The following is a 24,149-nucleotide window of genomic DNA, read 5'->3' as shown; positions in this document are numbered from 1 at the left end:
CTCCGTCAGAGGTGATCTGCATGCATTCTCACTGTTTCTCATAAAGCACCAATACAGTTCCTCAACTGTCTCCCTCCACCCATTGTGCATTGGTTTGGTTGCTATTTGGTTTGTTTGTGTGTCCAAAATAAATAAATAAATAAATAATAAAAAAAGATTTTGGTTTTTTTCAGTTTTGGCTTCTTTTTTTTTCCACCCACAACATTCTTGATCAAAGAAAAACTTGGAAGCTACATTTTCACAGTATTATTTCAAACCACCTGATGAGAAACTCCCCCACGACGAGATCAAAACCATAATATTGGACAAAAATATGAAAATAGGCAATACATCACCCCATCCCAAAAATATAAAGAATGAGACAAGGTCATACAGCATCAACGGACAGACCAAGAAAAAAAGAGCAATAAAACAAAAAATATATATATTTCAGTTCAGTTCAGTGAGGTCAATAAATATCCCTCCGCCCAGGAACAGAGTGAACGAATGGAGGCCATACATTAACGGACAGGAGGGAGGGAAGAGAGGGTCTGGAGCTTATTGGTGAGTCAACACTGAACCGCCCCGCCTCCCTTCTCTAAAAAACATCCTCCTCGTCCACCTCCTATTCGTCCACTCCTCGTATTTGGTTTCGTGGGTTCCTTTTATGTCTTTCGGTCCTTCATTGGTTTTGCTTACGTTCATTTTTGGTTTGATCCTTGTGTTGGAAAAGGAAAAGTAAAAAGAAACGAAACGGGAAATCAACATCAGCAACTTTCTTCGTCCCGGTCCAGAAGCTCCCCGTCCGGCTCGCACACGTCGAGATTCCCCTGTGCTTCCCAGGCGTCCTCTTCCGCTGCTGCTCCTCGCGTTGTCATTTCATTTCCCTTCCTCTTCTCCTCCTGGATTCGGCCCTTGTGATCCGATCTTTCCCAAGGCGCTGGAGAGGGGTAGAAAGAGGTTGGAGGGCAGGGTGTTGGGGGCTCGGTGTAGGGGACCAGCGTCACTTCTTTTAAAAATGATTTCCTTTTTACTTCTTCATCTACGTGTCGCTGTTTTTTTCTTAATCTTTTTTTTTTTTTTTGACATGTCTGAGGTCTTGTCTGAAGGCTTGTTCAAAGGTCAGACAAACGCTTTGGTATCCAAGAGAATGAGTTATGGGCGGGTGTAGGATGACAACAAGAAACAGTAAAAAGATGGATGAAGATATCAAAATGATAAAGGTTTGGGCAGAATGTTTCTAAACAAGTAAATCATCACGACTTGTGTTTTAAAGCCGTTAAAGCGAAACCTTTATCATGATGAAGTCGAACAGAACGACAAAAACGTGACTTGTTGGAAGTATCCCGGTGAATGGTCGTCTGAAATGTAGTAAATATAGTGAGCTGACAGTAGAGGTAGATTGAGAAAGATGCCTTAAAAAGCAAAAATAATCCTCAAAAAATACAAAAATTCGAAAATGAATCTAAAGCAAGGTACAAAATGAACTCAAACCCGAACAATGAGAAATATTTTGGCGTCGTTGTGTGGAGTCGATGATCTGATCCTGGACGGGTCAGGTTTAACAAGTCTTTTAGGTAAAGCTTTTCTCTCCGATTTTTTGGTTTCGGTTTTTGGTTTTGGTTTTGGCAATTTTGGCATGTTTGTCATTGTTTGTCTTTATGAGTCTTTTCTTTCCACTTACGTCTTTTTTTGGTTTAAACTCTTCCCTTCCGTCAAATGTTCTTCTTTCTTTCCTTTCCTCTGCCACCCGTTTTTGTTTCACAACAGTCTTTTTCTTTCCTCTCATCCCTGCCCTCGGTTTCATCCATTTCTAGAAGTCTCTTTTTCGATTAGAAACGTGTACATGTACATTATCATTAATGGCCAAGGAACTCTGCGATGCCACCTCTCCAAATTAATAGACAGCACAAATTTTTTTTTTTGGTTTAAACATCCCCGTTCTCCTGTTCTCTTTCTCTCCTCTTCCCCCTTTCTCCCACGATCATTCCTCCCTCTTTCGGTCTGTGTATTTTTGGCTTTAAAAGACTCGGTGAGAGAGAGAGAGAGAGAGGGAGTGAAGGAGAGTAATGGAGGGAGTGAGAGATGGCTTTGGTTGAAAAGGCAAGGTGTTCCAACTGCTCCACTGACTCCTCCCCTTCGAGCAAGCTGGGCTCTTTCAGTGTCACTCTGCCATGGCCCCGCCCAGAGGTGGGGGTGAGGCTTCACTGAAAGAGCAGAAGGAGGCAGGGCTCGAGCAGGGAGAGGCAGAGCATGAGTCAGGGCTCATGCGGCTCGCGCTAGGAGGAGGAGATGCCCTGATGGCGCTGACCAAGCCCATGCTGGCACTCGCCGCCATGGGCAACAGCGTGGGACGGTTAAGGAAGAGGGAAGGGCGCAGTCCCGGCCCCCGGACCTCCGGCTCCACCGAGGAACATCTGACCGCTGCCCTCAAGAGCTGTAATGGGCATTTGGCCACCACTGGCAGCCAGGGCTATGAGACGAGAGGAAAGAACAAGAAAGGAACAGCAAATGAGCATTTAATAAATGATTAAACGATTGGTCTTGGAATCAACTTGAATGAGGTGAATAAATGAATATGAAATGGAAATGAAAGAGTTAGAAATGAGAGCTTCAGCGATGTTAGTAAACACGATAAAGAGGTCAGAGGACAGAGAAAAGCTCGTTCACTCGCACACAGAGACATGCACCCGGTGGAAATATGGTGGTGAATGAATTCAAAAACTGAGGGAATGTGGAACATGGTGAATTCCTAAACAATGGAGCTCAAAGGCACCTTTCCCTGAAGAAACCTTCAATGGATTACACTTTCACAAACTCAAGAATCGTGGGGGATCAAGTGTAGTCCTCCATTTATCATTGCATTCATCGTTGAAAAACGTCTGCAAGAAGCAGCTCTGACCAAAACTTTAACGCTCTTTGTCTCTGGTCAAAGTCACACAGATCCTAATGTTTGGCCATTTTTCCTGCTTTTAACAGCTTCAAGAACAGACTGGTCACTTGCAGCTTAATGTACCCCACCCCTAGACAGGCGCCAACGTCGTGATGTAATCACTTCACCTGTCAGTGGTTTTAATCTTGTGGCCGCTCTGTGTATATTTTCATAATAAATCACAAATCTAGCAAATAAACGTTTTTCAAAGATCTATCACTAATCTATTACTTATTCATTTTATTTATCTGTTTTTACGAGCAGTGATCCTTGGTTTCTTCTGCTCTTTTAAATGACTATATCTTCCCACTTTTTCTTTCCCTCGGCACCTGCTCCATCGATCACACACCTTGCATGGTAGCCAGGGGGTTGCTGCTGATGAGAGCCTGGTTCATGCCTGTGCTTACACCCATCAATGTGTTCCTGTAATGTGTATGGTCCCATTTATATACACACACACACACACACACACACACACACACATGTACATACACACAAACACACATTCACACATGTGGGGAGAAGCAAGGGTTTTTAGAGGCATCTCGGCATCGTACATAACAGTGAAGTGGTGTCTGAACACATTACTCTGCAACAAAAAGAGCAAGAAAGTCAGACTGTTTGTGTACGCAGGAACATTCTGGAAAGATCCTTCACTGCTCAAATATCACCTCAGAACGATCTAATCCTTCACATGGGCTTTTTAGCCACATTTCCTACAACACACCGTCTATAAACATGTGAATGTTATTTCAGTGTTTAATGTGAAGAACTTATCAGTGGAAACCTACAAGGCCTCGTTGCTTTAGAAGCAATGATCTACATAATATCCCCAATCATAGCACTGGCAACAAAAGAGAATCAGCCCCTTTTGTTTGATCAAGAATTAAACTGGCATCTGTACATATTTATTGATTAATATTCATTCAAATTAATCATAACATCTAGTGAAACCTATATGTTCTCATTGATTATTATGTTGTATTTGTGTTCTTACAAACGTCCTTTATAAAGAGAAATAAAGACAACAATAAGTGTCAGAGACCGAGAAAAAAAAAAAAGAGAGAGAGAGATAAAGAGAGATAGAGGTTGAGATAGAGAGAGAGAGAGAAAGAGAGACAGAGAGATAGAGGTAGAGAGAGAGATGGTGATAGAGAGGTAGAGAGAGAGAGAGAGAGAGAGAGAGATGGTGATAGAGAGGTAGAGAGAGAGAGAGAGAGAGAGATGGAGACAGAGAGATAGAGGTAAGAGAGAGAGATGGTGATAGAGAGGTAGAGAGAGAGAGAGAGAGAGAGATGGTGATAGAGAGGTAGAGAGAGAGAGAGAGAGATGGAGACAGAGAGATAGAGGTAGAGAGAGAGATGGTGATAGAGAGGTAGAGAGAGAGAGAGAGAGAGAGAGAGAGAGAGAGAGAGATGGAGACAGAGAGATAGAGGTAGAGAGAGAGATGGTGATAGAGAGGTAGAGAGAGAGAGAGAGAGAGAGAGAGAGAGGTAGAGAGAGAGAGAGAGGTAGAGAGAGAGAGAGAGAGAGAGAGAGAGAGTTAGAGAGAGAGAGAGAGAGGTAGAGAGAGAGAGAGAGAGAGAGGTAGAGAGAGAGAGAGAGAGAGAGAGAGGTAGAGAGAGAGAGAGAGAGAGAGAGAGGTAGAGAGAGAGAGAGAGAGAGAGAGAGAGAGAGAGAGATGGTGAAATCTGATAGAGTGTGTAGAGAGAGAGAGGTAGAGGGAGAGAGAGAGAGAGAGAGAGAGAGAGAGGTAAAGAGAGAGAGAGAGAGAGGTAGAGAGAGAGAGAGAGAGAGAGGTAGAGAGAGAGAGAGAGAGAGAGAGAGAGGTAGAGAGAGGTAGAGAGAGAGAGAGAGAGAAGAGAGAGAGAATATGACCCCTTACCCTGTGTTGAGACCAGGGCTGCTTAAATTGGGTGGGGCAGGGCTTGCTGTGCTGAGAGGAGGCGGAGTCACTGAATGAGGGGCGGCCACTCATCGCTGCATGGCCTGAAGGATTAGGAGGGCAAGTCACAGAAGGGGTTGGACTGACAGCTTCAAAAAACAAACAAACAAACAAACAAAGGAGTGATGCTTATCAGTTACAGGCTGCAGTCATGACCTTTCAGGGCAAACTCACAGCTGGCGGAGGATGGATTGATTAAAACAAACTCCTGTGTGACTGCTCTGTAAATGTACACACAGCCGGCACCAACACCTTTTTAGACAGTTTCCTGTTTTAAATATTTTAACCACAGTGAATATTTTGAGTTACATTATAAAATTATGTTTGTTTTTAGAGAATAAAACTATGTGGAAAGGGCTCTGTAACTGTGAGCAAAACACAGAGGCAGTATTTGGCACCATCAATGGGGTTATTTATTTATTTTATATTAGTAGTCTTTATTAACTTAATAATGTTTGACAGATCAAATGTCTTTACAGTTCGTGCAAACAAGCTCCGCTGGCTCAGGCTGGTTTTCTCCCTATATTTGATCATTTTGTTAATCATTATCTCTGGAGCAACGTCAGCTGAAGACGGATCACTCTCCAATTAGAAATAATTAGAAATAAAGTATATTTCACACGACTGGATTATCTTCAAAATGTTTAGAAGAAAAAGACACTTCCTTTATTTGAAAAAAGCCTGGATGAAGTTTTAATCTCGACGACATGAACCTGAGACGGACGCTTGTGCTTTTGTTGAAACTGTTTTCACCGATGGGATCACGGACAGAGAGCCACACGTTTAAATAAAATCCTGCAGACGTTCGCAAAACAATTCCTCAAAGAAAAAGAAAAGAAACCTACAGCAGCCAGTTTATAAAACAATACTTGGCTGAGTGTATAATTACTTTAAGTTATTGTTTTGAAATAAACAGATCCGTGGACTTTATTTTCATTTCAGAATTGGAATTTAAAAAATGAAAAATGGACAGTAATTTTGGGCTTTGATGTTGTTATTCTGCCCCTTTCAACTGTGACAAAGTTAACGTCATCCCTTGTGTTTGATGATATTTTCCTTTATTCACTTGGAGAGTTTGGTCGTTGATTGATGGAGTAATAAGAGTTTCTGAACCTCACAAATGAACAGGGTTTATGTTGTTAACAGAGCAACTAGCAAACATTTTTACATCTGTGCAAATATTAAGTTAAATAAGTAATAAGTTCAGAGTTATTTAACATTAAGGAGTACCTACATTTATTCTACACTACATTTAGTTACAGTTACATCTGGCCCTTTGAGGACATCCGTTACGCCGATGTGGCCCTCTGTGAAAATGAGTGTGACCCCTGCCTTAGAGTCAACTTCTAAATCTCTAAAATATCCAAAATGTTCTAAGGCCATTTTTATATGAAGATAAATCCACTATCAGAACTGAAATAAAGATTGGGGTCTCACCTGTAGCACTGAGGCTGGTGGCCACCTGAGCTAGTCCCTGACCGGACATCTTGGAAAAGAAGAGGAAGAAAGAAATGTGCAGCAAATAAGTCTCTGTACTTTTCACAACCTCAGAGTGCTGTGGATAGACCAGTGCTTCTCAACTGTTCTGAATCCCCATCATAAAGAGAAGGTAAAGCAGCACATCAACACAGTGTCAAATCGCATCAGAAGTTATAACTGTTATAATCCAAGAAGTCATTTTTAAACTCTACAGAAAGTGCATTTTATTGGGTCTGGAATTATTTAGTGACATGGGAATTAATTTATCATTTTAGTCTTGTATCCACTTTACAGCCTGTAGCTCTATCGTCTCCTGTTCACTGGGGCTATAAAGAAAAGCCAGAACATGATGGAAAGACCTTCCTTACAATGAGCAATTTCACTTTCCTGGGAAACATTTGTGTGTTGTATACACTTCTACAGTTCAGAATCACTGGTGTATTACACAGCAGCAAAGTGAAATACGTGCAAAACAGTGCAGAATGCAGCCATAAAAGGTGCTAATTGTGGTAAACTATGGGAAGGAAATAAATTAATGTGCCCCTCCAGGGTGTGTTCCCGCATTGTGCCCAGTGATTCCGGGTAGACTCCGGACCCACCGCGACCCTGAACTGGATAAGGGTTACAGACGATGAATGAATGAATATATTAATGTATATTATGTATGAGATGAATTATATTGCACTGAAATAACATTTATCTTGAATTTAACTGAACAGCAACTGGTCCAGGTCTAGAACTTCAAGTCAAATTCAGCTTACCCTAAGAATAACTAGCTGCTGCTACAAAACTAGGGTCAGTAATGGTTTGACAGATTGACAAACACAGGTCAAACACATGTAGCACCAGAGAGGCTGATTCTCATTCAAACATCATGCTAAAGGTATGACCTTAAAAAAAGACCAAGCAGGGGATTTCAAGGAGGGGAGGGGGATGAGGTGAGCACAGGGTGAGGGGCAGTCATACCATCTGTGGGCTGTAGCAGTGGGGTTTGTGCGTCGCAGGGGGGGGCTGGCTGGGCAGGGGAGGGGTGGCACTGGAGGGGTTGATGCGTTTCTCTTTCTGTCGACGGTTGCAGAACCAGACGCGGATCACCTCCTTCTCCATGTTGAGCTGTTCAGCCATTTGAAGGATTTCCTCTGAGGTAGGCTTCTGGTTCTGTTTGAGTTAAATACATATAAATATATGAGTATGTTTTTTCACGTTGGATTTTTTGTAAAATGCAAAACAAACCAAAAAAAGTCTAAATTTCTAAATTGTTTTTCGAAAATTTCTTTTATTCAACTGACAACAAAATGCAATGAAGAGATTTCCAATATTTTGGCCAACCAATTTTGTAAGTACTAGTTTGTATTTAGTAAATAAAAAAATATAGGACTATAGGACAAACTTTGGAAGTGAAAAATGTACAAGAATATTTAAGTTTTGAAACATTCCACTAGTGGGCGGCACGGTGGCGCAGCAGTTAGTGTCGCAGTCACACAGCTACAGGGACCTGGAGGTTGTGGGTTCAATTCCCGCTCCGGGGGACTGTCTGTGAGGAGTGTGGTGTGTTCTCCCTGTGTCCGTGTGGGTTTCCTCCGGGTGACTGTCTGTGAGGAGTGTGGTGTGTTCTCCCTGTGTCTGCGTGGGTTTCCTCCGGGTGACTGTCTGTGAGGAGTGTGGTGTGTTCTCCCTGTGTCTGCGTGGGTTTCCTCCGGGTGACTGTCTGTGAGGAGTGTGGTGTGTTCTCTCTGTGTCTGCGTGGGTTTCCTCCGGGGGACTGTCTGTGAGGAGTGTGGTGTGTTCTCCCTGTGTCCGTGTGGGTTTCCTCCGGGTGACTGTCTGTGAGGAGTGTGGTGTGTTCTCCCTGTGTCTGCGTGGGTTTCCTCCGGGTGACTGTCTGTGAGGAGTGTGGTGTGTTCTCCCTGTGTCTGCGTGGGTTTCCTCCGGGTGACTGTCTGTGAGGAGTGTGGTGTGTTCTCTCTGTGTCTGCGTGGGTTTCCTCCAGGTGACTGTCTGTGAGGAGTGTGGTGTGTTCTCCATGTGTCTGCGTGGGTTTCCTCCGGGTTACTGTCTGTGAGGAGTGTGGTGTGTTCTCTCTGTGTCTGCGTGGGTTTCCTCCAGGTGACTGTCTGTCAGGAGTGTGGTGTGTTCTCTCTGTGTCCGTGTGGGTTTCCTCCAGGTGACTGTCTGTCAGGAGTGTGGTGTGTTCTCCCTGTGTCTGCGTGGGTTTCCTCCGGGTGACTGTCTGTGAGGAGTGTGGTGTGTTCTCTCTGTGTCTGCGTGGGTTTCCTCCAGGTGACTGTCTGTGAGGAGTGTGGTGTGTTCTCCCTGTGTCTGCGTGGGTTTCCTCCGGGTTACTGTCTGTGAGGAGTGTGGTGTGTTCTCTCTGTGTCTGCGTGGGTTTCTTCCAGGTGACTGTCTGTGAGGAGTGTGGTGTGTTCTCTCTGTGTCCGTGTGGGTTTCCTCCAGGTGACTGTCTGTCAGGAGTGTGGTGTGTTCTCTCTGTGTCCGTGTGGGTTTCCTCTGGGTGACTGTCTGTGAGGAGTGTGGTGTGTTCTCCCTGTGTCTGTGTGGGTTTCCTCTGGGTGACTGTCTGTGAGGAGTGTGGTGTGTTCTCCCTGTGTCTGTGTGGGTTTCCTCTGGGTGACTGTCTGTGAGGAGTGTGGTGTGTTCTCCCTGTGTCTGTGTGGGTTTCCTCTGGGTGACTGTCTGTGAGGAGTGTGGTGTGTTTTCTCTGTGTCCGTGTGGGTTTCCTCCGGGTGACTGTCTGTGAGGAGTGTGGTGTGTTCTCCCTGTGTCCGTGTGGGTTTCCTCCGGGTGACTGTCTGTGAGGAGTGTGGTGTGTTCTCCCTGTGTCTGCGTGGGTTTCCTCCGGGTGACTGTCTGTGAGGAGTGTGGTGTGTTCTCCCTGTGTCTGTGTGGGTTTCCTCCAGGTGACTGTCTGTGAGGAGTGTGGTGTGTTCTCCCTGTGTCTGCGTGGGTTTCCTCCAGGTGACTGTCTGTCAGGAGTGTGGTGTGTTCTCTCTGTGTCCGTGTGGGTTTCCTTCGGGTGACTGTCTGTGAGGAGTGTGGTGTGTTTTCCCTGTGTCCGTGTGGGTTTCCTCCGGGTGACTGTCTGTGAGGAGTGTGGTGTTTTCTCCCTGTGTCCGTGTGGGTTTCCTCCGGGTGACTGTCTGTGAGGAGTGTGGTGTGTTCTCCCTGTGTCTGTGTGGGTTTCCTCTGGGTGACTGTCTGTGAGGAGTGTGGTGTGTTCTCTCTGTGTCTGCGTGGGTTTCCTCCGGGTGACTGTCTGTGAGGAGTGTGGTGTGTTCTCTCTGTGTCTGCGTGGGTTTCCTCCGGGTGACTGTCTGTGAGGAGTGTGGTGTGTTCTCCCTGTGTCCGCGTGGGTTTCCTCCGGGTGACTGTCTGTGAGGAGTGTGGTGTGTTCTCCCTGTGTCTGCGTGGGTTTCCTCCGGGTGACTGTCTGTGAGGAGTGTGGTGTGTTCTCCCTGTGTCTGCGTGGGTTTCCTCCGGGTGACTGTCTGTGAGGAGTGTGGTGTGTTCTCTCTGTGTCTGTGTGGGTTTTCTCCGGGTGACTGTCTGTGAGGAGTGTGGTGTGTTCTCTCTGTGTCTGTGTGGGTTTCCTCCATGTGACTGTCTGTGAGGAGTGTGGTGTGTTCTCTCTGTGTCCGTGTGGGTTTCCTTCGGGTGACTGTCTGTGAGGAGTGTGGTGTGTTTTCCCTGTGTCCGTGTGGGTTTCCTTCGGGTGACTGTCTGTGAGGAGTGTGGTGTGTTTTCCCTGTGTCCGTGTGGGTTTCCTCCGGGTGACTGTCTGTGAGGAGTGTGGTGTGTTCTCCCTGTGTCCGTGTGGGTTTCCTCCGGGTGACTGTCTGTGAGGAGTGTGGTGTGTTCTCCCTGTGTCTGCGTGGGTTTCCTCCGGGTGACTGTCTGTGAGGAGTGTGGTGTGTTCTCCCTGTGTCTGAGTGGGTTTCCTCCGGGTGACTGTCTGTGAATAGTGTGGTGTATTCTCTCTTTGTCTGTGTGGGTTTCCTCCGGGTGACTGTCTGTGAGGAGTGTGGTGTGTTCTCTCTGTGTCTGCGTGGGTTTCCTCCAGGTGACTGTCTGTGAGGAGTGTGGGGTGTTCTCCCTGTGTCTGCGTGGGTTTCCTCCGGGTTACTGTCTGTGAGGAGTGTGGTGTGTTCTCTCTGTGTCTGCGTGGGTTTCCTCCAGGTGACTGTCTGTCAGGAGTGTGGTGTGTTCTCTCTGTGTCTGTGTGGGTTTCCTCTGGGTGACTGTTTGTGAGGAGTGTGGTGTGTTCTCCCTGTGTCTGTGTGGGTTTCCTCTGGGTGACTGTCTGTGAGGAGTGTGGTGTGTTCTCTCTCTGTCTGCGTGGGTTTCCTCCGGGTGACTGTCTGTGAGGAGTGTGGTGTGTTCTCCCTGTGTCCGTGTGGGTTTCCTCCGGGTGACTGTCTGTGAGGAGTGTGGTGTGTTCTCCCTGTGTCTGCGTGGGTTTCCTCCAGGTGACTGTCTGTCAGGAGTGTGGTGTGTTCTCTCTGTGTCCGTGTGGGTTTCCTTCGGGTGACTGTCTGTGAGGAGTGTGGTGTGTTTTCCCTGTGTCCGTGTGGGTTTCCTCCGGGTGACTGTCTGTGAGGAGTGTGGTGTGTTCTCCCTGTGTCCGTGTGGGTTTCCTCCGGGTGACTGTCTGTGAGGAGTGTGGTGTGTTCTCCCTGTGTCTGCGTGGGTTTCCTCCGGGTGACTGTCCGTGAGGAGTGTGGTGTGTTCTCCCTGTGTCTGTGTGGGTTTCCTCCGGGTGACTGTCTGTGAGGAGTGTGGTGTGTTTTCCCTGTGTCCGTGTGGGTTTCCTCTGGGTGCTCCGGTTTCCTTCCACAGACCAAAAACACACGTTGGTAGGTGGATTGGCGACTCAAAAGTGTCCGTAGGTGTGAATGTGTGTGAGTGAATGTGTGTGTGTCTGTGTTGCCCTGTGAAGGACTGGCGCCCCCTCCAGGGTGTATTCTCGCTTTGCGCCCAATGATTCCAGGTAAGATCCAAGTTAGATCTTTCACTATGTACCGTGTGTTATGTCGCAGAAAGGGAAATCCACTGAAATATCAATCTGTTGTAGGTCAAGGCCCAAAACCACTGCTGAATATGAATGACCTTTGAGCTCTCAGAGGGCACTGCATCAGAAAACGTCATACTGTTGTGAAGAAATGCATTAAGAAATGCAAACTGTTTTGCGTAAAATCCATTATCTATTGCAGGAGCGACTTGTGTGAAAGCACTATCGATATGTCGGTGGATACTGGGATCTTATAGAGACATATCCTGCCATCAAGGTGAAGGCTTTTCCTCAAAAGTCCATGGTTATTTCAGCAAGACAATATCAGCCCTCAGTCTGCAAGAACTTAAACAGCATGGCTTCATAGACACAGACTGTGTCTGCTCGACTGCCCCAGCCTGCAGGTCTGTTCTCTCTCTAATGGCACACCATGAAGAGAAGAATCAGAAAACAGGGACCACAAGCAATCGAACAGCTGAAGTCTTGTATATCAAGCAAAGACAGGGCAACAACTCCTCTTGCAAAACAAGCAACAATTCAGTTCTCAACTGTTTAAAAAGGTAATTAAAAAAAGGTTTATGTAACACACGCCTCTATTCCAACATTTGTGTTGTGGGCATCACACTGAAATCTGTTTATATCAAAAACATCCAATCAATTTGGTCAGAGACAACATTGGAAATCTTTTCATTGTATATTTTTTCAGTTAAATAATTATTCAACCGACATTTCACATGATGTACTCAGTACCTTTTACAAACAATCACACATTTTCTGGGTTAGGAAATACATTCATTTCCTGTTCAGAGTCATTGAACCTAAACTGCTCTTGATCTCTTCTGAGGACATTATAAAATATAAAGTGTTTCACTTCTATGGGACGATTCAAAGTATTTTATTAATTCAAATACTACACAAATGTAAGGACTGAGATTTAAATGGCAATATAAATGAAGGCAATTGAACCAGGATGTGGCTGAATCACAGTCAAAATCAGATGCTAAGACTGCCAATAATGTCAGAGGTGAACACTACAATTTACCGTAAACACCTCTTTATTCACTGGGATTAATGCAACTTTGTGGCTGTTTGGAATCTAATTAAATGGTTGATTTGACTTAAATCTGGACACTGGTAAAATAAAGTGGAATATAATTGAAAACATTTATTTACCAAAATATTCCTTCTTCTTTTTTTTTAACGCAAATAATATTTAAGTTTTGTGAGTAAAGACGTATTCCTGTGTGTGTGATGAGTGGGAAGCCTTGGTGGGGGAAGAATGCTATATTTAGATGTAATAGATGTAACATTACATTGTACAGAGGGACTCTTAATCTTCATCATTTCTACAGTATTTATTTAACAGTCTTTATTATGTTTACACCCAAGACATTTCAGTCGGTGGAAGTGACGAGCTTGAATTGTGAAACATTTCATGTTTTCTGTGAAGTTTGCTGTTGTCCTGAGAAATTGTGATTTTTATTTTTCCATTGATCAAAAATGGACGAAAAATAGATGAAGATTTCTGGATAGTAATGTATTTAAAATAACTGCTTTATTAAAATTAAACGGTATGTAAACATTTGTTCAAATTCTAGCATGTGGTGGCTCTCTAAATAATTCTCGGTTCGTGTCTCACCGTGATGAAGTTGCGCTCCAGGGCAACACGGACATTTGTCTCAATGCTGGTGCGTTTCTTCCTGCGTCGTCCGGGCAACCCTTCAAAGCCCAGCATTGGAGAAGACAAGGAGCTGGGACTAGGCAGCATGTTGTCTATTGCCATGGTTTCTGCACAGACACACAGAGTAAGAACAGCTGGTGACAAAATAACTATTCTAAGCAAGTATCAATAACGCACCTATGCCACCCAACACATATGCCTCTGTTTCTTCGGCATACTAATTCTCAAAGCACACTCACCTGCATCACTTAACCATTTCTCCAGCAGGGGTTTGAGCTTGCACATGTTCTTGAAGCTGAGGTTCAGAGCCTCGAATCGAGAGATGGTGGTCTGACTAAAGTCATTGCCGTACAACTTCCCCATGGCCATCCCCACGTCACCCTACAGAGACAAGTATGAACGGAAAACACAATCTAATTTGCAAAAAATCAACACTACAGCATGGGGGGGTCTATTTGTTTCATATAAAAACACACACAGCAAAGATTTCACTTGGGACACACAACATCACTCATTTGCTTTTAATCAGTTCGGCCCACGGTGACACACACATCAGAAAAGACACAGTGCACACAGATACTTCACAGATAATAATATAACGTTAATAGTCCATAGTTTACTAGCGTTAACAAACACAGCTTGGCTATTCGTGTGACCTAGGTGTGTCACTGTAAGTGCAGATCTAAGATTACACCTCCTCCTATTGGATGTGCTTTTTGAGGTGATGTGTCTTTCCTTTTGCTCAGCAGTTTTTTTTTCCAACAGAGAATAACAAGAAAGTAAGAAAGGAAATGACTGCAGAATAATAACAAAGCATGTCATCACTAGCAAAACGGAAAAAGATTCTGGCACCAGTCCTAACTGAATATACAGTGTGACTGCGTCTAGTGGTTATGCTAACTGCCCTATGCTTGATTTAAAGGCACACTAAGGGTCAAACATGCTACTGTCTGCATATGACGTTGTGTACTATTTATGTTCATTCACCCTGTTCATCCTCGTATGATTTGGGCGGTGGATGATTCTCCACACTGCAGTGACGCTGCCATGGTAGTGATATGCTAGTGTGTGTTGCACTGGGACAAGTGGATAAGACACAGCAGTGCTGTAGACAGTAGCCCATCAGTCGCTGCAATGACTGGATACTTTTGGTATGTGGATAATTATCAGTACAGCAGTGACACTCAGATGATTAACAACTCAAGCAGCACTGCTGTGTCTGATTCACTCTCACATGCTCAAATGCTACCAAAACATCAGTGTCACTGCAGTGCTGAGACTGATCCGTAACCGTCCTTTCAGCTGTGTGATGTTTGAGGGGTTTCCTGAATGCAGAAACCCCACGGCATCTCAGTAAGACTAACACGCAGTTAGGTTAACTGGCCACTGACAACTGGTCAGTAACGTGATTGGACATAAATCATACCAGTGAGGCTCAGTAGATTTGGGATTATTCAAGAATAACACTGTTCCATATAAAATAACAAAGTAAATAAACCAGGGATTAAACCATGGCACTTAAATCACTATAAAAACAGAAAAATATTATCAAAGGCTAAGGCAAAAACACAATACTTGATGACTATGATCTTCCAGCCCTCAGATGGCACTGCATTACATACAGAAACTATTCTGTAGTGGAAGCCACTGCATGGACACAGGTTTTTGCTGCATCCACAAATGCAAGTACAGAAGGAACCATATATAAACAGGTTGTCCCCATCCCTGAGGCAAAGCTCTATTCATAGACGGAGTGAGATGATGAAATGTATCCTGTGGTCTGACATTTGAAAATCTGTTTGGAAATCATGGACAACGCAGCTTGTTATCAGCACATAGTTCACCTCCACTGCCTGTGGTGGGGGTATAGAGTTCACATGACTCTGTGAACGCAATACTGACATTGAACATTCGATGCAGGTTTTGGAGCAACACGTGCTACCATCCAGACGACGTATTTGTCAGGGAAGGTCTAGCTTTCAAGATTCAAGCACAATTCAAACCACACTCTGAACGTACTGCAATAGCACAACTCTGTAGTAAACGGTCTAAACTGGTCTGCTTCCAATCAAAAACTGTCATCCATCAAAAATTTGGCGTGTTATAAAAATTAAATGGACTGTTGAGCAGCTGAAATTCTAGACCAAGCAAGAACACTAAAACACTTCACTTTCAAAACTACAGCAGCTGTCCTCCTCAGGTCCCAACATAAGAGGAGATGCCATACAGTGGTAAAAATGTCTCAATTTTTTAAAACTTGCTGCTGGCATCAAAAAATTGAAATAGCTTTTAGAAAAAATAAGAGAGAGAGAGAGAGAGAGAGAGATCACTAAAGGGTGGCCCAGTTACTAATAAATGAGCAAACAGTTAGCTACAGTAAATAAAGCTTTGTTTTTGCAAAACTAAATTCTTTAAAATGCTTGCAATTTTATAAAACATCATCTCATCTCAAGACTATTGTCAACGCAGACTGTGGCTACAGCTAAAACACATTAACAGACCCAACATATTAAAGGATTCCTGCCAATACCTATACATTAGGGGAACCTTACCGTCAGGAGATATACACTGGTCAGTCTTTAATTGGCTCTTATTAGATAAAGTAATGACAATGCTGTTCAAATTTTTGTTTACACACACACACACACACACACACAAATAAACACACACACAAACCTGTGTGAAGCCCAATTTAATTCTCCTCTGTTTGAAGGTGCGAGCAAACTGCTCCAGCTCCTCCAGGTCATTGGGCTCCTCAGCATGCGGAGTCACTGCAGAAACTGAGCTCATTGGTGGAGCTGCAGAGGGGGCGGAGCTCACGGCGCTCTCTACACTCTTCTCCCTCTGTAATGACCACAGCCTGTCGTCATGACGACGCTACAGCACACATGAAACACACATACTATGATCTACAACATTCATGCGGTTTGAGATCACAATCACATGCACAAGATTTCCCCCAAATGATCATTTTACTAAGAGACAGCGTTATGTAAACACCGAAGTGAACTGAACATTCAGATCCAAGCCTTTGAGTTTGTACTGTACCTGTGTTTGCATGCTCAGTCTGGGTGGGGTGGTCAGGAGGGCCCCTGGACTTTGCTGAGGTAGTGGAATCAGATTTGATGTTGAAAGAAGACCTGGATGAAAAGATGAAAGACAAAAAGAAGGATATTTAATTGGAGTCTCAAAATCTAGTATTTAAATTGTTGTATGTATGTGTGTGTGTGTGTGTGTCTCACCCTGTTGGCTCTGCTGGGCTTGGGCCTGGGGTAAAAGGAACTGGGCAGGAGACTGGAGATGGTGACCTGGCATCAGCACCAACTGCTGTAGCTGTAATAACTGCTGAATGTCCTATTTTGAGTTAAACATGAATAATTAATATTACTTAAATATTACTAAAACATTTACATTTTCTTTTTCATTTTTAATCTAATCCTTTCTCTTTCTGAAACCAACATATCACCTTTTAGTTAAGGTTTTTTTTTAAGGCTTTTCAAAATGACTGTTTTTGTTCTGTTTGAAACTATGGGCTACTACTGAGCTGCTGATTGCTAATGTGCGCTCTCTTATTTCTGCCCCCTAGCAACAAGTGGCTGGCTTTGTACTTGGCATAGCAGCCCAGGACAGAGGAACCTCAACATCCTTCCCTTGTTAAATGCTGCCAACTGTGTATAATTTGGATATAAAAGGGTATTAGGAATCTGAATCAGCCTTTACGATGTAGCATCAGGGCACCCCTACGATTACACTACGGCGTAAACAGCGGCTAAAAGATAACTTATCTATTATATTCATCCTGTTTTTAACATTCGCACTGATGAAACACATTCATCTAAAGCATCAGTCGTACCTGGGCAGTGAGCTGGATTGGCTGTGATAAAGCAAGCGGTGGAGGGGCTTGAGCGGGACTTTGCTCGGATTTGATTTGCTGGCCCTGCGCTGAGGTTTGACTGGCTTGCTGCTGCTGTTGCTGCTGCTGGGCCTGGTGCTGTTGACTGGCTGCGGCAGCAGCTTGTGCAGCATGGGCAGCGTGTGCGGCGTTGGATTGCTGGACAGCAGCAGCCAGGAGTTGCGCCTGTGCCTGCTGCAGCAAAAGCTGTTGCTGCGTTGGAAGCAGAGCTGCCAGCTAAAAGATGGAGCGAAGAATGGCGGGAAAGGCCCAAAGGTGGAAAGAACAAAGCAGACAACAGTGTCACCAAAGCGGTAGTAGAGAGGCTCAGCTCTGACATGAGGCAGATAGCTTTATAAATGTTATATAGAAGCCTCTGTGTGAAATTGCGAAGACATAAGAGGCTAAGTTTAAGTGTTAGAGCTGTAAAAGTCAGAAAGGTTCAGGAAGAGAGTGAACAAGTGCATTGGGTCTTAGCAGGTCGTGCTGATGAGGGTCGCTCACTACACAGACAATCCATTACAACAGATACATGTTTAATTTAATATCTGATATCCCTCGTTGAATATATGAATAGGTCCAATAGAGTGGGGTCTGATTTGTAGGTTTTCTGCATAATTCCATTTGTAATGGTCATCTGTATTAATTGTATGCGGCTCATACAGCTCATTTCACCTCAGTGTCATCATTCTCAGGGGACCTACAGTCATATTAAACTTGATTGTTGTCCAAGTGTCTGTGTTATTTTTGTATGAGTCCAAATACATGCAAAGAAACTGATTGATAATTTATTATATAGATGCTATTTCTTTTTGGAGGGAGTCTGGGAACAAAAAGTGCAAATGCAAGTGAAGCAAAACATTAGAAAATGTAATTAATCAATCAAACATAAGGTGTGTCAACATCAGCTGTTAAATGCATTGCTTATATTTAGCATTTGTAAATAACTGGCAGAACATGGAACACACTCGTAAAGTATGAAACTAAGAAGACGCATGGAGAAAAAAACACATTCACTTGTTGAACAAATGCTGAACACTCTCCAGGATGTGGGCAGATATGATACCAAAAATAAAACAGTACACCAGCATGACCTTGGAGAGTTTACCACAATATGTAACCAACCAAGCACCAGAATCACATACTTCTTTAAATTATTTGTTTAAACACAGAATGTAATTAATAAACACATAATAGGGGGAACATAAAATGGTGGTAAACACACTGTCCTTAAGCACTAAAGCAAACCAGTACACACTGTTATCACTGCAGTCTCGTGTTACAGTATTTAAAATATGAATTATAATACCTTCAAATCAAAAATTAGGCAAATCAGTGTTTAGAGCTGATTCAACTCGGACCAGTGATTTAATGCAGAGAGCTAGCATTTAGAAAAGGTCAGAAGCAGTGTGTAATTGCTCATCAGCCACTTTTGAAGTTGAGTTTAGATAAGAAGGTCACCACGGTTCTTAAAGCAGGTCACTGGAGTTTACAAATCTGACATGCATGCCTACATACCAAGGATGTTCAAAGGAATGTCACTGTCAGCATTTATGTTCTTGAGTAAATAAAAATGCAGAATGTATTTCAAATTAGATTCTGTTTCTAAATCAGTTTCTACGTTTTATATTTATCTGCAATAACACAAATTTACATCCAAAAGATCTCATGTAAATACCAGGCCCCATTTCACACACCGATGCCTACCTACTGCAGGTCTACTCCATATGCACTGTGTGTGTGTGCGCGCTCAGGTACATGTGTATATGCCTACCCCAGCTAGTTGACTGCCGGCCAGCATGAGTTGTGTGTGTGGTAAGGTGGGTTGAGCAGGTGGGGGAGGTGGAGCATGAGAGCTGGGCATCTCGGGTGGTTCTTCTGCTTTAACCTGTAAAACAAACGAAGTTATTAAAAAGGATCTAGTGTCATTTATTTTGTGAAATAATATTAAGATGTGCAATAAATAAATAAATACGGAAATGAAACAAATATGCAAATAAGATGCGATTATACGCATTCAATTGGCGGCATTTAAATTTAGTCTAAAGGTTAGACAAAAGAAAAGAGTTCCCTCCTTTCTAAACTTTCAATTTCAGTCACTGATTGAGCTGCCGAACTTTACTGTTCCAAAAGGAAACGCCACAAAAAACGTACTCCTTCGATAATATACTCACGGATGTTTCCTTAAAGGTAGCAGCAGGGCCTGTCCAAGCAGTTAACACTATGCAAAATAGGGGCTCCAGCACCAGTAACTGTATATCCACCACATAAATATGTCTCACTCTCGTCTGCTCGCTACCACTGAGTGTCTCACTCTCTCTCTCTCTCTCTCTCTCTCTCTCTCTCTCTCTCTTACTCTCCCTCTGTGTATCTTGGCAGAAATCTGGGCGGGGAACAGTCGTTACGAGACTCATTCAGTTGTATTTGCATATTACTGAATCTTTAAACAGAATCACCTGAAGGTTCCCACGCATCAAAAGAAAAACATTCTTGCTCTGGGCGACACATATATTCCAAAACAAATTCATAAACCTCCACGTGAACACCCCCCACCTCCCCCCCGCGCACGGGCACACTCACCTTTGTGTGGCTTGGGGTCAGAGAGAGGCAGAACGGACTTGTTTTCATTGGCAGAGTCTGAACGGAAAGGAGGAGGAAAAAAGGCCAACAGAGAAGACATTAGATTACATTCTGCCGCAGGCAGAGCCGGGCCTAACTACCACAGAACCTTCCGGTTGCGTCTGTGGAACACTGTAGAAATGTGGGCACAAATTAAATATTTCTGACAGATGAATAAGAATTCCCAGTCTCTCTGCCCCAGTTCATTACACTATGAACTAACCACGGCAAGAAAAATAAGCCCTGTTTATTTAATATCAGAATAATATCAGGACAGGGTACGTTCCAATCTTTTACATCTTCTCTCTGTTTTATTATAAACAAATGCCTATGCAAATGCCGTCTAATCAATATCAGTATTACATATATACATACATATATAATCATATTATTACACTACTAAACTAATTCACTGCTAAATTAATCATCCCCCAGCCACACATTCCCCTTTTGATAATATCCCTTTATTGCAAACACCAAATAAATTCATGAAAAAATGAAAAATAAAATGTGTGCTATCTAGGATAGATAAAAAATGACACACCTGATCGCTAGCCTCAGGACTGTTCCTCTCCGAGTCTGTAAGACAGTACACACACACACACACACACACACGAGGTCAGAGTAGTGCCTCAGGCTTCGGCCCTCACATCAACAAAGAGTCAGCTGGTTTGCCAGAGGCATCACATTACTAGAATACCACTGAGCGTTTAACCTGGGTTGAATGAGTGTTTGTGTGTATGTGTTTGAGAGTGTGAGAATGTAAGCGCATACGTGTGGTGTGTGTGTGTGTGTGTGTGTATACACATGTGCTGGCCTTTGCTGTGACATAAATTTGAGACCCTGGCTGACTAAAACGTTCTGTGGATCTGATTCACGCTTAGTGGAAAATATGAGAAATGTCGCCAAGTTGATCCCATCAACAACACACACACACACACAGAGACACACTGATACACACAAACACCTACAAGTACACTAGATGAAGAAATTAATCACCGTGAGTAACCGTGCAGAGTGTGCCACATATCTCCCCCACACATGATAATGATTCACAGAATCTTTTTAAAGATTCACACTCTCACACAGTTTTACCTGTGCTGTCCGCAGGAAAGTCAGCACCAGTCTTCTCATCCTCAACTGCTTTAGACATCTTGATATCTACTGTGAAGAGAGTAAAAGAGCATGAGAAATAAAAAATCTAATGTGAAATCATTCTACCATTGCAGCAAATGGCAGCAAGTCACTGAGCACAGGCATCAGTCCTCGACTCTGATTAAAGGTAAAGGACACACTAAGAGCAGTGGGCAATACTTCCCTTCACACTTCCACACAGAGTCGTGTACGAAAGGAACTGGAATCACTGGAATGGTATTTTTAAAGGAGAATAAAAAATGATGAAACAAGATTGTCATCTTTAAGTAACTTGGGAGATTTTCACTTGTAAACACGCCATTAAATAGTTTCACACTGTATACGTCAGCTGGCATTCTGATACGTTATAAAAATAGAAAACAAGCTGTGCTTTAATATCACTGTGACAATTATGCAGTGTTTCAATGAATCAGTTCAGTTAAAATCACTTAAACGATTTAAAAACCCCATATGTGATAAGAAGAAAATATTTAAAAATGTATGAATAATTTGTATCAGCAGTATCTGTTATTTTGCTACAGCCGGGAACCTAAAGCAAATCAACACAAAACCAGACTGAATGCTGTGGTGACACACACACAGACGAACAAACAAACACACAAACAAATATATATTGATCAGCCACATGTTTAAAACCACTGACATCTGACATGTAAAGTGAATAACACTGAATACCTCCTGCTGTGTGGGTGAAATAATAATTAGCAATGAACAGTCATGTCTTAAGTTTGATTTGTGAAATCAGGAAATATGGCCAAGCATAAAAGTCCAGAATGATTTTAACAAAGGGCTGAATTCTGATTAATAGAACGTTCAGTCAGTGCACCTTCAATTAATCAGACAAACAAACTGACTTCACCTGTGAGTGGTTTTAATCTGATGTCTGAACAGTGCCTCTAACACAGTGAAATATACATTACCTTAAAAAGGTCATTTTCTACGATATCGGACTAGACAGTTGCTTTACATCACAAAATGTAACACACACAATTGTCACACACACAATTCTAACCAGCACAACACACACTAACATACCCTACATTCACTCCGGTGTTGACAATGGCCCACCACCCAAATAATACCTGCCCGGTGGTAGTCTTGGGGTCATGACCACAGAAGAACAGGCTTAAAGGTGCTAACAAAGTATGCACATCCACAGAGAGACAATAATGTGTAATTGTAGAACTACACCAGTGTGCACGTTTATGAGAACTGGAACAGTAAAAAATTTTTTAAAAAAATGACAAGTAGGTTGCTGATTGCTGTGTAGCATATATAAAAATAAGAGGCAAAAATGAGTATTATTTAAAAAAATAATCTAAATAATCGATGTGAAAATGGCAATGGTTGAGTCAATGCACAAACAGAGGTTACTGGCTTTTAGTGACTTTTATTCCTTTATCCCCTACGTTCTTTTAAAGGGCCTGTATTTCCTACGCACTTTCTGATGGAGGGACAGGTCTGGTCTTGCATTTAACACACACACACACACACCTCAAGCTACTGGGAGAAAATGAGAAAGAGGGTCTCATCTAGCTGAGGAGTATGCCTTTTTTTCCCCCACAGTGGAATTCCAGCCTCTTTTGTTCTTTTTAAAGCCTGATATCTGTAATATGTCAAATACACCAATATCAACCAGAAAGTATTTTGTAACAAACTCTGGCTTAAATCACATTTTTCATATAAGCTAATTCACAGACACACAAAATTACTCAAGCAAATATCGGAATATATTTGTTATGTGTTAGGCCAAAACTATTTAAATATACCTAAATGGTTAGAGTTTAACAATAGATTACAGTTTAATCCTAGGACCATTTTAAAAAGGTTGTAGTAGCAGACATGGGGGCTACACTTTTGTAGATTAAAAAAGGCTTAGGGGAGATATAAAGGGGTCATAGCGGTTTTCGTGTCCGTTGTCATCATCTGATTGTCAATTTTAAACAGACAGATCCTCCTTAAATCCTATCCTTCACACTCCCCTTACGTGAAGGGGTTATTTTACTGTTATTTCTGTAACACTGGTGCTCCTCCGCCATTACACTCTTTAGCATTCTGGCGCTAACGTTTCCTTCACTAAAAACGGCGGGAATACACTGAGGCTGAACCCAACGCCTCTGTTCCTCTCAGCGGTTCACTGACGAGTTTTGCTTTAGTTGCTTTAGTCACAGGCCGCCGGAGCTGAGCAGACAGATTCACTTTCCGATCGAGGTTTTAGTTGTAGGCGAACTGAAACTCCCAGCCCTCGCCACCCACCGAGTCTGTGTTACTAATTTAGTCTGACTTACTCACTGATATTAAAAAGCAAACGGACAAAAATATAGCACCGTTTTCCAACAGATGTCGGCTCTTTGTGTTCTGCTCTAAACAGCAAACACTGGCCAATTGTACCACTATCTAAATGAAATAAACACAGATAAAATGACATTAAATCATTAATAATCAGGAGCAGTTACAGCGTATGAACTTTAAATGTAAATAAACTAGTATTGAGTCGACGGTGTGGTGAAAGTGTCAGCTCTCAGGGGGCTTTAGGGAAAATGGCGAAATTAGCAAACAAAGAGATTCTATTTCTGAGAAAAACTACTCCAGAGCCATTCTCGTGAAACCTAAAATGCATTACTTTATCACGAAAACGTTATGAAATTCTACCTTAATGTCTTATTTTTGTCAGTGAACCTTCTCAAGTTCATTTGTTTCATACAATTCAAAATACTTTTTTTTTTTTTTTGCAAAAAGTCTAAAGCAAATGTAAAGGCCAGATGCATATCAATAACATAAAAATCACATTCTTCATGTACAGAAAATACTTCATGTACACTAATCATAAAGTCCTGCTGAGCCTCAGGAATCTTAGAGAATGGATTTTTATTTCTGTATAGATTAGAATCTGATGAGACAGTGGAAGGTAATACGGCTGTAGAGGGAAGACGAATGTGTGTCACCTCCTTACCCACAAATATCTTTCTTCTCTCAGCAGAGACTCACTGTAATGTTACGTAGAAGCTTCCTGTTTCTTGTGGTCTTCCACATGCTATCACATGTATGTGGCTTTGTGCATTCGTGTGTGTGTATGTCACAGAAAGGAGTGTTGATTCACCAAATACGTTTGTTAGTCTAACTTTAGAAATCTGTCCTTGTTTAACACACACTATAAACCTGGTTAGGCTTTGTTACTGTGAAATATCTTTATATTTTATCAAAACATTCACTATAATTTTGCTATTAAAAATATTACATACTATCAGAGGGCCATTGTAGCTAACAGTAACAAGAATGTACTATTTTTTAAAAAATAAGTGGTTAGTCAGAACACCACAAGTTTGGTGGAAGTCTTTCCAAATTAAATTTTAAAAAAACACTGATCGGCCAAACCAGGTGTTGTATGATCATTTTAAATAAAACTGGGCTACATTACGGTCAATTTTGGAAATATTAAAA

General features: G+C 42.8%; 1 protein-coding gene across 5 annotated transcripts in view; it reads right to left on the bottom strand.

The window, feature by feature from the left end:
- Positions 1–1,079: 1,079 nt before the first annotated feature.
- The window catches only part of pou2f2a (POU class 2 homeobox 2a), a 62,151-nt gene continuing 39,081 nt past the window's right edge, over positions 1,080–24,149 (bottom strand). For 2 of the 5 annotated variants that reach the window (XM_066673716.1, XM_066673715.1), the window contains 14 exons: positions 20,649–20,717; positions 20,098–20,132; positions 19,515–19,571; positions 18,709–18,822; positions 16,896–17,171; positions 16,285–16,396; positions 16,091–16,182; positions 15,719–15,919; positions 13,282–13,423; positions 13,001–13,149; positions 7,302–7,493; positions 6,294–6,342; positions 4,797–4,945; positions 1,080–2,452 (listed from right to left, as the gene is read on the bottom strand). In XM_066673716.1, coding sequence (XP_066529813.1) covers positions 2,144–2,452; positions 4,797–4,945; positions 6,294–6,342; positions 7,302–7,493; positions 13,001–13,149; positions 13,282–13,423; positions 15,719–15,919; positions 16,091–16,182; positions 16,285–16,396; positions 16,896–17,171; positions 18,709–18,822; positions 19,515–19,571; positions 20,098–20,132; positions 20,649–20,717 — 1,946 coding nt within the window. In that variant the 3' untranslated portion in view covers positions 1,080–2,143. Of the gene's footprint in view, positions 2,453–3,260; positions 3,335–4,796; positions 4,946–6,293; positions 6,343–7,301; positions 7,494–13,000; positions 13,150–13,281; positions 13,424–15,718; positions 15,920–16,090; positions 16,183–16,284; positions 16,397–16,895; positions 17,172–18,708; positions 18,823–19,514; positions 19,572–20,097; positions 20,133–20,648; positions 20,718–24,149 lie in introns of all 5 variants that reach the window. The other 3 variants (XM_066673718.1, XM_066673719.1, XM_066673717.1) reach the window with 3 other exon arrangements.

The sequence above is a fragment of the Hoplias malabaricus genome, chromosome 6, assembly GCF_029633855.1.
Source record: "Hoplias malabaricus isolate fHopMal1 chromosome 6, fHopMal1.hap1, whole genome shotgun sequence".
Classification (NCBI taxonomy): Eukaryota; Metazoa; Chordata; class Actinopteri; order Characiformes; family Erythrinidae; genus Hoplias; species Hoplias malabaricus.
Note: the sequence above shows the minus strand (reverse complement) of the source record. Positions and strands in the feature narration are given on the sequence as shown.